Genomic DNA, 14,585 nt, shown 5'->3' with positions numbered 1-14,585 from the left:
TATAGGATAAAACTAGATATGTTAAGTTAATGTAGACTTTGAGTCTTAATATCTACATAGATAATAATTGTATTAGTGCTGTTGTAGGCTGTAGAGCAGTGGAAAGCTTTGGCGTACCTCTTCAATTTCTCCCTTGTATGCGGTGCGACAACCGGCTGGTACAACCGTAACTCTACTAAGCAGGTGGAGGCATTTGCATGTTGCACAATTCTCATCTGTCAATTTGTCCTCCAGATCGCTCTTCCTTTTGTCGATCGGCTCCTATCACGATGGCGGAGTGCTTGTGAAACGCGCTTGAGCCAATCAATGGAGGAGTCAGTGTCTTATCTCGCATGACTGCGGATTCGCCCCGGGAACACGGAGTATGCACGAGGGGACTTGGAGAACACCGATGATCCTGAAGGGTATATCATCTTGGGTGTGTCTTAAATCCATGGCAACGTCATCGCTTTCTTGTAATCACGGTATTTGACTTTCTTTATGCCAAGGCCAGTCGACACTTTGCGACCGCCTCTGGATCATCGTGACATCGCAACAGATTTTGGGGGTCGTCGGCATCTTCGAGAGCTTACACAGGTGGAGCATCCGGAACTAGGTACTGGCATGTGAACAGTACCGCCGCTGCTGAAGCGACATCGGAGAGAAAGGCCGGAGAAGTCATCTCAACTGCTCAGCTTTGGCATCAAGATGAAGCTTCTCCGAGAATTTGAGAAAGTATATTGTAGCGCAGATTGTGGGTAAGCCCCACAGTGGGTTCAGCTGCAGCTGTTGAGCCTCACCCGCGGAGATCCTGCACTCATCCTGGGACAGTGGCACTCAGTCGTTTCGTTGCTTTGTTGCTCGTAGTTTCGAGTCGATATTAACCGAATTTGGTGTCGCGATTCTGTTGTTTTTATAGTGTACTTTGAGAGGGTAGCCGCTAACGAGAAGCAGAGGGCTCGAGATCTGTGTGACTTTCACACCTACACTTCACATCCTCTCGTCTGCCAATACCTCTTCGACGCGAGGACGCCCACTCCGTACGTCGCCGCACCACACACAACTAGCACGTGCATGATTTGATGGCTACTTCCTACTACGTCGCAACGCCTCGGAAGCCATCTCTCTGGAATTCTCGCGGCGTACAACATGGCTCCGGTACCATGGCACAGGCCCAACCCAAGATAATAGCTCAACCCCATTCTGCGATTCATGTTCTCTACACCAAAGAGGTAGATCCCATGGACGATTGGAAGGAAAGATGATGATCCTAGAAGGAGATAAAGCGTAGTGCGGACATGGCGGGACTGGGGACCAGAGAAAGACGGATGAAGAGTTGTGAGTGCGCAGGCAAGGCCTGTCACAGTAGCGAAAGCACTGTAGGCTTCCTGCAATGAGGGTTTGCAGTGAAAACCAAAGTGCGTACTGGCGATGGTCGTACCATAGAGTGGAATTACGATACCAAGGTAATCGAATCGGCCCGTCCAAGTGCGAACCTGCTCACTGTGGTCGAGGAATATATGGTGACTATCAATCGTTATTCTCGGCAGTTCTTTTGTATGAAGAGCTGTGGATGTGGGATTAAGAGGCACTTACATGAACGAAAAGAAGAAACAAGCTATGACGGAACCGAAGTAGACGTAGATTGCTTCGTCATCGCCATTTGTACTGTCTCCTTCGTCACGAATCTGACGTGTGGGAAAGTACAAAATGGTTGTGATGAAGAAGAACACGGCGGTACCCAGAACGTGAGACCAGATATTCACCGTCTCATTGTGGACCTCAAGGGCGCTCTTCAGGGAGCGGAGGTACGAAAATGTTGCTCGCCTAATTGTTGTCAGTAGGTGCTACTTCTTTAATGGTGTAATTGGGATCATACCGATGAGATGTAAGGATGAATTCGTTGTCTCGCTGCCATGGCACTGCGTTGAACATGTTAGCCGGTCGTCTTCAACGCGGAATCAAGTCGAGCTTACGGAGATCATCCCATCCAATCAATGTGTTGTAGTCCTCATGAGTCTCTTTCTTTTTCACATCGAAACGAACGTGTCGCGATGTCGTTGTCGTTCCATACCCATATGCATGGTTCTTTCCCTCCAAGATCCCCGCTTTCTCTCTAGCGTCTTGGCGTGCGTGTGATATCATGCTGCTAGGCTCAACGGGGGCTTATATCAACCGCAATAGGACAGATATTTTCGCGGTATCTTTGCAAGTATCTGCAAGTCGCGGAGAGGAAAGATATGGCAATAGCTCTACTTTTGTGTCGATGAGACCATGCCCTACGCAATCAATAGTCAACCACAAGTTCATCTGTCAAGCCGCCACGCTTGCAATGCACGGCCGTGACGCAGTCGAAGAGTCCGCGGACCCTTTCCGTGTTTATATACTTATGATGCGGCCAAGAGAGACTGAACGACCACCTAGATGTCTAGCCAATGCTTGTTTCTTGTTGTATGTTGTGCTGGCTGATTGGTATGAACAGATGGACTTTTGCTGGTCGTCTTTATTCAGAGTACACTCGTCCCTTTCTAGCTCTGAGGTACTAGTTACGTCCAGAAGATACTTTTCTTCGAAGTCTTGCTCCTTCTACTTTAGACATCGTTAGCTCATTGCTCAGGTGGCAAAGTCATCGCGGAGCTTACGGCACGGTATTCTCCAACTTTTACCCATCTTAAACACATTCTGGATATTTGCTTTTTCATGCACAAGCATTTTATCTATGAGATTTGCTGGGCAGACACTACCCAAATAGGTAAGTTAGGTTGTCTATCGATCATAGTGGCTTTTCAGTGAATACAATCGCGGCTCTCGGGTACCTCGTTGTCCTGCGTGTGACAAAGGGATCTGTATTCAAGGTTCGTATCCTACTAGGTAGCTGATGTTGCTTTGTTTGCCAAGTATCTGTTAACGTCACTACCCTCAAGGTTCGCCAGTATCTATCGTCTGGACAGGTAATTGTTGGTAAAAGTGTTGATCGGAGCAATTTTTGCGTAATCAGAAACCTGGTTTATGGAGCAATCCATGTCTCAACCGCCGTCGCAAATGTACCCTTCGATTCCATTCACTGTTTTCGCTTGAAATCTCAGCTTCCCTGTTTACGTTGTTCTGGAATGACGTCTACTACTAACGACTGCCCAAACAGGCAATTTCGTGATACCCGTCGATTCCGGTGCCCTTGTAGTCATAGTACCACCGTATACAATAGAAAACTCAAACGGGTATAGGAACAACATGCTCTAGTTTACCGCCTACGTTAGCTTCTAAGAAGAAATTCTAGAAAGATGAATAGTATTGCAGACTTCTGGATCCACTATCTATATCTAAGAAGGTCTTAACAGGCTTTATTATGTCAGTTTCTCTCTTGAAGGTAGTGGTACCACGATCACCACCAGCTTCAAATACTGACAACTCCATCACGCCTTATCTGCCAGATCGCCTACTTCATTGCCTCTGATTTACGCATCCTTATCTTTATCTGACTCTACACCTCATACGAGAGGAAAACAGAACATGTGCATAAATAACAGGCCAGGGATATGCGACGGAGCTCGCGCATTGATAGCTGTTGCCTTTTCTCTCCTATTGTTTACTTATCTCAGACTGTTTTCACTTTGTGAGAATTCAACGGGAACGCATAATAAAGATGCCATCTGCTCAAGCCTTGCATTGCTCTTCTCATCTGTTTAATACACGCATCGTTCCTGGTGGTAAGACCGAGGTATCAGCATAGAACTAGTAATGTTTGCCACAATAATGATCCCACAACCGAGCCTGATTGGCAGGATACTGTTCAACAAATCCATGTCATCGTTCATCATTAACGATTACACCACACCATATCCAAGCGGCGCCCAAGAATCAACAAGTAGTAATGATGACACAATCAAACAGGTTTCCACATGCAACACGGTCGCACGTACAGAGAGCACTAGGAGAGTCAAGGACAGAGTAGTATGTATGGTAGGACGAATGGCTCGGACTTTCGACGGGTACGTAGACCAGGAATCGCCGTGCCTAGTTGGATTTTGAAGGAGAGGCTTATCGTATCTCTTTTCGATTACGGGTTTAGAAGTCGGGAAATAGGTGCCCATGACTATTCGGACACGTCAGAATGTGATCCACAGTGTAAGGAGGACTCTGCACGCACGGGTCATCTCCTGCCTGACCGTATGCTTCCGTCTCCTCCGGATACTTATCGAATTGACTCGCATCGCCAACACCAGCTCGCACAGGAGGCACGTAGGGTGCATCAATGTCCTTCTTCTGTAATCGGTCCCACGTCACTTCGGCGAACCAGGGATGGTTCATAACGTCCTTGCTTCCGCCGTGCAAGTTGCCCAATCGCTTCGTAAGATCGGGCGTAATGAGCTTCTGCAGCAAGTCGTGTGCGTCAGGGTGTATGTATGGTGGATACTTCACTCTCGACTTGAGAATGTTTTCATAGATTTTCATTGGTGAGCCACCGTCCCAGAAGGGAGTGAAACCGCACAGCATTTCAAAAATGAGGATGCCAAGCGACCACCTGGCGTTGTCAGCGCGATTATCATATTTACAGAAATTGGATCTTACCAGTCGACAGACTTGTTGTAGCCTTTTGACGCGACGACCTCTGGTGCCAAGTAGTCGGGCGTTCCGCAAAGTGTCCATGTGATGTCAGGAACCTCTTTCGCGAAGCCGAAATCAGTGATCTTGAGATGACCATGACGATCTAACAGCAAGTTCTCGGGCTTCAAGTCTCGGTAGATGATGTTGTGCGAGTGCAGGTAGTCGAGTGCCAGCGTCACCTCTGCGGCGTAGAACTTGGCAACCGGGTTTGGGAAGCGCTGGGGAAGTCAGTACTAGATAACCTCAGGCCGAAGAACAAGTAAAGTACGACATACCTGGGACTTTCGCAGCAGACTAAACAGCTCACCTCCTTCTACAAAGTCCATGACCATGTAGAGATTCTTGGAATCTTGAAAGGTGCCCCACAGCGTGATCAGGAACGGATGCTTGACCTGCTGCAGCATGCGCCGCTCGTCATTGGTGTGCTCGACCTGCTTCATCTTGACCACTTGGGCCTTCTTCAGCACCTTGACGGCATAGAAGCGCTGGTTGTGCTTGGACTGAACGAGATGCACTCGCCCAAAGCTACCCGTGCCGAGCGTCCGCTGGATGGTGAAGTCGGTCAGCGAGTACTTGCCCTTGGTGACACGGGTCTGGTTGAGCGGCTGAGTCTGGAACTGCACGGCGCCGCCATTCTTAGGGGCCGACTGGTGCGAGCTAGTGTTGTTGGGGTGTATCAGATTCTGTATGCTGGGGACATTGTGCGATGGCGTAGGGTTGGACTGCGGATTGGCGCCAAACTGCTGCTGCTGCGGCTGCTGCTGCTGTTGGGCGTAGGCGGGGTTCATCGAGTCGGCCGGCTTGCTGTCTGCGGCAGGCGCGGCCGCGGCCGTGGTGCTGGTGTTGCTTGTGGTGTTGGTGAGAGACTCGTTCGTCTTGGTCTTGTGGAGGTGGAAGGAGCCCGACTTGCGCGATGTCGTGGGCGTGATGGGCGAGTTGCTGTCCTTGATGGGCGAAGTCGGCGAGTCGAGGTCCTTGGAGCCGTTCGAGTCCTTCGTCCGCTTCTTTTTGAGGAAGCCCAGAGTAGGCATTGGAGGGGCGGCTCGAGGAATGCGGCGGCCCTGCCCTGCCTGTTCCTGGACGCAGCTCCGGCGATCTCAGCAAGCAGCGGCCAGGAATGCGTGGGGAGCTCGGGACGGTATTGGGCGGCGCAGAGGGCTGCAATTGATGCGCTCAGAGTGCGTGCGGATGCGCGGACATGCACAGGAGCAGGGTAAGGATGGCGTTGGTCAGGGAGTGTTTGCGGCGTGGGCGGGCAAGCTTTGGGCTAGTTGATGGGTGGAGGTTGGGCTAGACAGTAGAGGCTCGCTCGCGGGGAAGAAGCGTCGAAGCTACCACGAGCGGGCGACATTGGCAACATGACCCAAGCAGGCCCTCTCAAAGAACCATGTTTCAATCGCCCGCAGCGCCAGTGTTTGCTGGCTGCAGTCAATGCCCTTTGACCAATACTACATCACTGAATGCACTGCATCCAAACTTCAACACGTCTATTCATTACACTGTGTCATGCCCAGGTAGGCTGCCTGCGCGGGAAGCATCGCTTGTTGCGTCATGCGTACCTCTGGGCATGGTCGTCCCAGCATTGAGGAACATGGCTCCCGAGTCCTAGCCCTGCTGATATACCCAGCCTGCCTATACTGCGAACAGCTAGCAGACCAACCGTCGAGACCGATCAACTCGTAGTAATGCGCGCCAACACACATGATACACCGAACGCCGACCCTATGTACTGTACCATCAACCCGAGAAGCCTCATTATTTAAACGTCACTCGAAAGTAGCCAAATCGCATACGTTGCATCATCAAAAGAAAACCTTGCCGTTTCATAGTTCATCAGCCACCACGTTCGTTTCATCAGCCCCACCAGAGACCATGATCGGCTGGTACGTCTCCAGATCAAGGCCGCACACTTCCATGCGTCGCTGCCGGAATCGTTCGTAGAGTTTGCTCCATGCCTCTTGTGCTTGTTCGTTCTGCGGTCGTAGCTTAGCGCGTTCAGAGTATGGGACGTCGTACTCCGGTCCTGGTATCTCGGGATCGGACAGTCTCACGAACGTTGTCATCTTTTCGAATGCCGTCGCATTGAAATCGTCGACAACATTGCGCAGATTCTGCGACTCGTAGACGACGTTGCCCATTGACAATGACCATTCTGAGATCAAAGAGTCTGGGACCGTAAACGTCTTCCGGAACATGTTCAAATCAGATGTTGGCTTCGACGCGCGCATTGCTCTCAGCTGATTGAAGCTCTGCTGCGATGGATGTATCATCAGAAGCGATGTCGACAGGTCTGTTCGTTCTGGTGTGGCGGGGTACGCGGCCATGGGTTCCGACTTGGAGAAAGCCAGCAATGAGTCCAAAGCCGATGCATCGAGCAGTACGCCTGGGCCCTGGAGGTAGAGTATGCGCTCGTAGTCTACCAGTGAGTATAGACTTGCTAGCGAATAGGACGAGGGGAGTGTGTCTGATGCTGTCAATCACTGGCAGAGCGTGGCTTCCTCAGCTCAAGACTCACCATCTGCGCCTTCCACTATAGGTTCCATCGGCATCAAAGTGACGCCATACCGCCTCGCTGCTGTCCTCAGCAATCGCCGTGTGGTCGACATTTGCGGTCCATATTTTTCATCTTCTGACTCCACAAGCCAAAGTTTCGGAAACATCAATATCCTCTTCGCGGGGCTCTTCATTCTATGCAGGTCGGAGAGTAGCATTACTGCACTGCATAGTTCTACGTGTTCCCTCACGACTTGCACATAGCCCAGCCTGCTCCAGTCCATTGTCTGGCCTGCGATGTATTGAGCATAGGTATCGTCCACCTCTGGCCGGCCGCCCATTGGTCTCGCCCATTTTGCGTCTAATGTCGGGGGTTCTATCGGTTTCGGAGGCGGTAAAGGCTTGGGTAACCGTGGTTTTATGGCCGCCTGCAGAGAGTGTACGTATCGTTGTTGTAATACCCAACCGGAAAGGAAGAGTGCAAGTGTGAAGAGAAGAACTACGGGCAGCATCAGCAATGCAAGTCTTCGGTCCGTTGTGGACCATACGTACCAATTGTTGCCGACAGGATAACGCCAACCTGGCTAGAAGAAAGGAGCAGTCTTCCCATGGCTAGAAGTGAACGCTGAAAGCAAAGGGTATAAGAATACTATGACAGTCTAGAAGTGTGCATGTAGAACGTCAAGAGTAGTTTATGCAGGAGAGCGCAGGCCGAGAACTGGTGTGACGTCCTTGGTGGATCTAGATGTTCATAGGGCTGCATGTTGATCGTTGGCGTTGAGTGGGCAACTATCGATACTTTGGGAGCTGGCAAGACCCCGGCTCAAATTATCGCGACCATTGCGCGACCTTGATTCCCAGCACGCACCCGGACCTCACTATACTACGCGCACGAACGAAGCTACTTCTCCAACCTCGAACCCCGTATCACAAGTTGCCAAGGCGCATCCACATGTCAAAGCCCCAGTTCGACCGCGCAGACGCCAGCGCGCTCCTCGACGACAGAGGCTATCGCGGAGCGCTCATCAGAGGGCAGAACCCCGCGCTACTCTTCGAAAAGGGTGTGCGTGAGCGCATCACCGAGTCATACTACTGGAAGGAGCAATGTTTCGGTCTGAACGCTGCGACGTTATGCGATCGCGCCGCAGACCTCAAGTTCATCGGCGGCACAACAGGCATTACCGGCAAGCCTACGCCATTCTTGTGTCTGGCCTTCAAGATGCTGCAACTAGTGCCGGACAAGGAGATTATACTAGAATACCTGAACTTTCGCGATGATGAGGAGGACGAGGGCCAAGACGCCGAGGTCAAGAAGGAGGAGAACGGCCACACATCAGAAGACGAAGACGCAACCAAGAAGGCGCTGGACCTGAATGCAGCAGGCAAACTCGGCGACTTCAAGTACCTGCGCTGCCTCGCCGCCTTCTACATCCGTCTCGCTTGGGAGCCCGTCGAAATCTACCAGACCCTCGAACCCCTTCTCACCGATTACCGCAAGATAAAGCGACGTCTCAAAGACGCCTTTACACTCACACATGTTGATCAGTTTATCGACGATCTCCTTACAAAAGACCGGATATGCGCGACGAGTCTGTGGAAGTTGCCGTCACGGGCGAACCTGGAGGATTTGGACATGCTGGAGCCAAGGGAGAGTCCGTTGGGCGATGAGATCGATGAGCTGGATGAAGACTTAGACAGAAGAAGTGATGGAAGCGCAAGGAGTTATAGGAGCAGGAGTTATCAAAGCAGGAGTAGGAGCAGGAGCAGAAGTTACGATAGTCGAAGTCGCAGCAGAAGTCGCAGTTATGATAGCCGGGATCGGGGAAGGAGTCGCAGTCCGGGACAACTGAGTCGGTCAAGAAGCAGGACTCGCAGTAGGAGTAGAAGTAGCAGGCGGGACTAGGGTGTACACTAGCAAATTATGCATTGCATCTTGAGAGTAGAAACCTGCGGACCAGTGCGTAAAAACACATATGACTACTATACACAGCAAACAGAAGTATCACGAGCACCGACATGGTCAGAACACCGCCAACATCTACAAAGCCACAGAAATGATAAGGTATATCTTACAGTCTACACTGTCTCTTAATAAAGAAACTTATAAAGATTAACAGCATTGTAGTCTTCTGGGCTTTCTATTTATATCTATATAGATCTAATGCCCGTTATTGTAGTAGGAAGAAGTACTCTGCCCTGAGAGGTGTTTAGTTTCTCCCACGCGCATACTTCAACCTACAGAGGAAATATTTTCTCCTCAACTGTACCTAATCCATATTACATGCTAAATGTTTGTATATGGGCCTGTGGTAAGGATTTACTAAAGTGACAACATATACCTCTAAAGTAGATTTTGGGATTTAACAAAACTTGTAAAAAAGAGTTTCTCAATGTCTCATCATGCATTCCTTCTTCAGCCCTTCAACCACCATGGTCATGGTGTGAGCGCAACCTGACAGACAGCGGACATGTAAGCGCCTCTGACCTCAGCCGAGCAAAGGACTCTTGGGTGGAAACGCTTATACCGCCCGATCTCACGCCACGCCAAGGTAAGCCACAGCCGCTATGCTGTGACGTGCGCCATGCCTCTTGGTGTGAGTGAATCGACCGATGCCCACGGCAGGGGAAATATTGGAAGATTTCAAATCCGGAGACTGCAGTAGTCTAGACTGGAATGCGGGGAACGTACGTTCTCACCCCATACAATGGAGAAACTGTACAGGTGCAGAATTGACAAGACCTATACTCTAGTCTGTATTCTTGTAGCAAGAAGCCGACAAGCATTGATGTTGTCGTATGCCTTTGAGTAATGTCTGTATGTAGACTACTATTGAGACGTGGTATTGGAGTATTCGGGCAAGGACTGCTCTGCTACGTTAGAGCTGAAACTCTATCGAAGACGGATCAACTTGCACGTTGCGATTGTCACGAATTTAGCATTGTGGAGTTTGTTACAACGTATCGCATCGTGACATTTGATTCAGACTCTCCTCTTCAACAGTGGGTATTGAAAATCGATATTAAAAATATACATATCCGTCATGGGTATCATCCCATGCGACGGTCATCAACTTCGGCATATTCATTGCCGACCCGTGATAACGTCTTCCCGTTTCTCATCTTATTGCATCGAAAAAGCGACGCATGATTATAGCGAGTACACTCTATGCACTGCTTTATGCTTGGTGCTCACGGGCAGACGAGTTGTCAACCTTGTTGCGACGCTCGCGGCCCTTCTCAGACCAGGGGAAGTGAGCCACGGGGATGACGAAGAAGCTGTAAAGAAAGAGTCAGCGCATAAGTCACAAGCATGGTACAGAGAGTCAAAGACTAACCTGTTGGAGCTGTCCGCAATACCAGCCAGTGCGTTATACCAGGCAGCAAAAGCGGCCATGAGACCGAAGGCACCACCAGCAACAATGCAGTCGCCCTGAGGACCGGCGGCATCGGCATTCAAGTAGCCAATTCCCAACAAGAGGAAAGCCATGTCGAGGGTAAAGAAGAGGAAGAAGAAGGCCACGGTCGATCGGAGCGTGCAGAGAAGCAGGATGAAGGTGAAGATGAACCAGCCCATGAGGAAAAGACCGAACGAGTCGTAGAACTCGCCCTCCGCGACGAGAGATGATTCAATGGCGAATCCACCGGGAGTGAGAACGATAGCGAAGGCGATCCAGAAACCACCGTAGGATGACAGAGCAGTAGCACCGAATGTGTTACCAACAGCCATTTCCCTGTTCCTTGTCAGACAGAGCATTCAAGCATTGTATAATAGTACATACCACATGCCGGCCAAAAGCTGGACGAGACCTCCATAACCGTATGCAAGAGCCACAACAATGTTGGGGTGACCAATACTGCGAGTGTTGACGTTGATCAAAGAAAGGACAAACGTGGTCAGGGCGAAAGCCGACAGACCCAGGGGAGCTGGGTTAGCGAACTTGCGGTTCGGCGGCCTGTATAGACCAGGCTGGAATTCACCACCAAAGGCTGCAAGGCGTAGGTCTGGGTCGTTCGTAGCGACGTGGGCAAGAGGGTTGCCGCCATAGTCGTATGGAGCCCTTTGCTTAGGGAGTCCTGCGCCGTTGGTCGCCGCGTGGTCCATTGCGCTGGTACCGTTTGTGGTCTTCTCAAAACTTGGACCGCGCTGTGATGGTGGTTAGACTTGAAGTTGCCTTGGGCTTGTGACGAGCTTACCACGGTGTCGTTGTGCTCACGAGCTGTCGCCATGATGTCTACTATGGGTAACTGTAGTTCGGACTAACTCGAGATGGGTCAATGGGGAGAGAGTCTGGGGAAGGAGAAAGCAAGCCCACTCTGGGGGAGCGGAGAGACTGATATATGTCCAGACCAGACCTCGCAGGGGAAGCATGGTCCATCTACGTGTGCCATGAGCCGTCGTCCCATACTGGTGCTAGGCCCGCGACTAAGGGTAGGTAATTAGAATTCCAAACAGGTGCTAAAGCGGGCCACTCATGGCAGTTTCTCATAGACGCCTCTCCATCCCGGGTAAAAGGACAGCATGCGTCTCCACAAGCGTGTCAATCAAGTGAGGGCACGGTGAGCGGACGAACGACAATCAGACCAACTCAAGCCACCATGCGCCGTGTGATCGGCGTTAAAAGCTACCTTACCGAGGTCGGATGGACATCGACAAAGAGGATCGCAAGTGGTGCGCCAACCGATCCAACAGTAATTTGTCTTGTTTAGAACGGCCTCGCTGCTGCGATGACGCGGAGAAATGAGATGTGCTGCTCCAATTCCCGAGTGCTGATCGCCATCCAAGTACCAAGCATTACATCATCGCTGCTTGTGACCATGACACATCAGCTTCCATCAAGTGTTTTGAACGCAGAAACGGCAGACATCGCGAGCATGAGTCTTCGAAACATCGTATAACACACAGACCGCTATTGGTATTTGCATGTTAGCGGTCTGACTGCATGTTTACCCTGGAGGAGTGCCCCTGCGAGAAACGCGTGCAGGAGTGGAGCTCAAGTCAGTGCACCAACGCTCAATTTGCTCGGAGTAGTTAGACGCGAAGTCGGCGTCCTGCCCTTCCATGGGTGTACGCGAACCTCCAATGTGGACACTCATTCTCTGCCTGCTGAGCTAGGATGCCGGATATCGCGGGTGCGATATTGGAACATGATATGAACGCAGCCGTTCCCTTGGTATTTGCGATGCTATTTGAGCGTCGGCGCTTTTGTATTGGAAACAGCCACAACACGCTCCGTAGTCCTTTAAGCGATTTATTGGGCGTGCTCTGAAACTTGGGATCCCCAGAGGCCGCGGAGGAAACGGGATGATGATCCTGTGCATGAGGTAAGGTGGCTAAGCTTTGTCCAAGAGCCTCGGCATAAGCCACCGGCATCTTCCAATATCATGACATAATGAAACTCTGGTAGAGCTAAGGAGACGCGCCGTCGAAAGGTTTATACACATGCTGAATAACTGGATTTGAAATCGTCGTTCAGAAAACGACGAACAGAAAAGTCTGTTCATCAATTGTGGGATTGAGGACCCTAGCGTAGTGTGAAGCCGCCATCTTCCTGGTCGTCCGGGGCTGCATGGGGCCGCAAGTGGAGCAGCATCTTACCACCCATCCTAGACTGCGGTTGAGACGCAAGCTGGCTGTTGCGATCCTTCGGACCAGCGGGAGCAGCTGTCAAGTCATTTGCACCTGCATCCTGCCGTTCCGTGTCCGTTGTCTCCGCGACAGGACTGGTATGTTGGCGGATAGATGCGATCAGTGTTGTCTCAGGGCTTTTGCATTGCTCACTTGTTGTCTGTGTTGTCTGGGCAGCAGCGTCTTTGTCTTGGAAAGTAAGGGAAAAATCGAACACAGAGGTAAGAAGCTCTTATACTGCAGCTTACATTAGCTCTTAGCAAGAAATCTCATAAATATTGATAGAGAATCTAGAAATCTACAATTCTATCTATCCCTCTGTATCTCTTATATAATTGTTGTGGTAGGAAGAAGTACTCTGCCCTAAAGAGATGTTTAGTTTCTCGCTTTGATGTATTGATGCCACCACAATCATCGCGAGGATGCATCTTACATTGGTCCATTAGCCTAAATTGCATCTGAATCGCGCCATCATATTGTTTTGCGCAACTGACATGCATGTCTTATATGACCCATCACCATGGGAGCCAATCCGATACACGATGAAGACTGACACTAGTTTTTCCTCCACACAGATTCCTTTTATTGGGGTGGCATTGCTTGAGATGCTTTGCGGCGGTTACCGGGCTTGACCACAACATCAAAAACAAAGCAATGCCTTCGGACATGTTCAGTCCATGGTGGCCAAAAAGAAGTGCCTCAACTTGCACATTGCGCAAGTCCGTTGCTGTTGTTCTTAACGACGAAGAGCTCAAGCGGTTGCCCGGACACTGCTTCCGAGGCGTTGTATGGTACCTGCATGGAAAAAAGGAAAGGTGTTACGAATTGTTGAACCGATCATGGAAGCGAACCTTCTCAACGTATCGCATGTTCACTAATGGTGTTTGACCAGTGGCTTGTTGTAGCGTCGGTATAAAGAATTTGTGTTTGGCTGCTGTAGCCGATTATGTTCATGCCGGTTTCCCACAAGGCTTCGGAAACGAGGAAGTAGGGTCCACCCAGATTGTGGAGAGGGACCTGGGCGAGATCTGGGGACTCCACTTCGACCCTGCGTAAGAGCGTGCCAGGAGTCAGGACGCTGGGAGAGCGGAAAGAAAGCCTCGCCACTATAGAAGACCGAGGAGCCAGCTACTTCCCGCGGTCTTCCGGCAACCATCCACGCACGCAACAACCGGGAGTTAGTAGTGTACGTTCAGCCGATATGCTACGAGTTTGAGTAGTAGCCATCAGGTGACGCAGCACGTCGTGTATCATCTGATGGCCAACGACGAAGAACACCTCGCACCACTGGTGTTTTCCAACTGCGCTGTGGACTCTCGAGAATGCCTGAGCCAGGTGTCATCTTGCGCACGATGATCACTGGGTATCACTGGGTATCGCGCCACTCTGTGCATACCACTCGTCTTTACGTTACAGCGATACAAACATAGAAATTGCTGTCGGAGTTGTCTAGGACTGTTGTTTCATCTGGCTCAGAGCAGTAGTCCACTATCGCAACGTCCATCATGTCAATCAGTGAATGCTGACCTTACCTAGTACTGTCATCGCTGTCAGTCAACAATTGCGACTCAGAAGCATGAGACCTGGAGTCGAAGAGATGAGAAGACGTTGCAACAAACAGTACAAGGGCAGGAACGTGGCGTTTCTTGTCACTCTCTACCGGCTTGGTACCAACTTGGCGCGTCTCGCTACCAACCCAGGCACCGGTAAGCAGAGGAGGGCCGAGGAGGATACAAAGGCGTCCGAGCTCGTCAACACGAACGTCAATCCTCAGCTTGGAGAATGCTCGAGATATTTGCTTTGGTGTTGAGGCGGGTTTCATGGCGGAACGCCGGCTACGTAATGGGTGGGCGATCCACTCCTAGCGCGGGGAAGCTGCGAG

At 50.8% G+C, this 14,585-nt stretch overlaps 6 protein-coding genes across 6 annotated transcripts; 2 read left to right on the top strand and 4 right to left on the bottom strand.

Annotated features, from left to right (window-relative positions):
* Positions 1–962: 962 nt before the first annotated feature.
* CC77DRAFT_924016 (HlyIII-domain-containing protein) lies at positions 963–2,124 on the bottom strand (the record flags this gene model as incomplete). The annotated part of the gene is made up of 4 exons (XM_018533781.1): positions 963–1,506; positions 1,576–1,806; positions 1,859–1,901; positions 1,956–2,124. 4 exons carry the CDS (start codon positions 2,122–2,124, stop codon positions 963–965), a joined length of 987 nt encoding a protein of 328 aa, XP_018391380.1.
* A 1,920-nt stretch (positions 2,125–4,044) lies between these two features.
* On the bottom strand, positions 4,045–5,615 carry CC77DRAFT_1003989 (camp-dependent protein kinase A; the record flags this gene model as incomplete). The annotated part of the gene is made up of 3 exons (XM_018523237.1): positions 4,045–4,501; positions 4,549–4,802; positions 4,860–5,615. 3 exons carry the CDS (start codon positions 5,613–5,615, stop codon positions 4,045–4,047), a joined length of 1,467 nt encoding a protein of 488 aa, XP_018391379.1.
* Positions 5,616–5,921: 306 nt separating this feature from the next.
* Positions 5,922–6,300, top strand: CC77DRAFT_16159 (hypothetical protein). The gene has a single exon (XM_018530358.1). The coding sequence runs from the start codon at positions 5,972–5,974 to the stop codon at positions 6,191–6,193; it is 222 nt and encodes a 73-aa protein (XP_018391378.1). The 5' UTR covers positions 5,922–5,971; the 3' UTR covers positions 6,194–6,300.
* CC77DRAFT_16314 (hypothetical protein) lies at positions 6,301–7,879 on the bottom strand. The gene is made up of 3 exons (XM_018530361.1): positions 7,630–7,879; positions 7,100–7,576; positions 6,301–7,048 (listed from the first exon to the last, which is right to left on the bottom strand). The coding sequence occupies exons 1-3, from the start codon at positions 7,685–7,687 to the stop codon at positions 6,408–6,410; spliced, it is 1,176 nt and encodes a 391-aa protein (XP_018391377.1). The 5' UTR covers positions 7,688–7,879; the 3' UTR covers positions 6,301–6,407.
* On the top strand, positions 7,758–9,087 carry CC77DRAFT_1015294 (PRP38-domain-containing protein). The gene has a single exon (XM_018523990.1). It carries the CDS (start codon positions 8,030–8,032, stop codon positions 8,978–8,980), a length of 951 nt encoding a protein of 316 aa, XP_018391376.1. The 5' UTR covers positions 7,758–8,029; the 3' UTR covers positions 8,981–9,087.
* Positions 9,088–10,253: 1,166 nt separating this feature from the next.
* Positions 10,254–11,304, bottom strand: CC77DRAFT_1056072 (glyoxylate pathway regulator; the record flags this gene model as incomplete). The annotated part of the gene is made up of 4 exons (XM_018527878.1): positions 10,254–10,353; positions 10,413–10,808; positions 10,857–11,221; positions 11,272–11,304. The coding sequence occupies 4 exons, from the start codon at positions 11,302–11,304 to the stop codon at positions 10,254–10,256; spliced, it is 894 nt and encodes a 297-aa protein (XP_018391375.1).
* Between the last annotated feature and the right edge of the window lie 3,281 nt (positions 11,305–14,585).

The sequence above is a fragment of the Alternaria alternata genome (genome assembly GCF_001642055.1).
Source record: "Alternaria alternata strain SRC1lrK2f unplaced genomic scaffold CC77scaffold_1, whole genome shotgun sequence".
Taxonomy (NCBI): Eukaryota; Fungi; Ascomycota; class Dothideomycetes; order Pleosporales; family Pleosporaceae; genus Alternaria; species Alternaria alternata.
This window is presented reverse-complemented; position numbering and strand designations above follow the sequence as displayed.

Excerpts from the sequence above, each read along its gene's own strand:
- CC77DRAFT_16159 (XM_018530358.1), top strand. The coding sequence starts at position 5,972 with ATGTTTCAATCGCCCGCAGCGCCAGTGTTTGCTGGCTGCAGTCAATGC.
- CC77DRAFT_16314 (XM_018530361.1), bottom strand. The coding sequence starts at position 7,687 with ATGGGAAGACTGCTCCTTTCTTCTAGCCAGGTTGGCGTTATCCTGTCG. Across the intron at positions 7,577-7,629 it reads TATCCTGTCGGCAACAATTG|TTCTTCTCTTCACACTTGCA; the intron begins GTACGTATGGTC and ends TGCTGCCCGTAG. Across the intron at positions 7,049-7,099 it reads TATAGTGGAAGGCGCAGATG|ACACACTCCCCTCGTCCTAT; the intron begins GTGAGTCTTGAG and ends TGACAGCATCAG.
- CC77DRAFT_1015294 (XM_018523990.1), top strand. The coding sequence starts at position 8,030 with ATGTCAAAGCCCCAGTTCGACCGCGCAGACGCCAGCGCGCTCCTCGAC.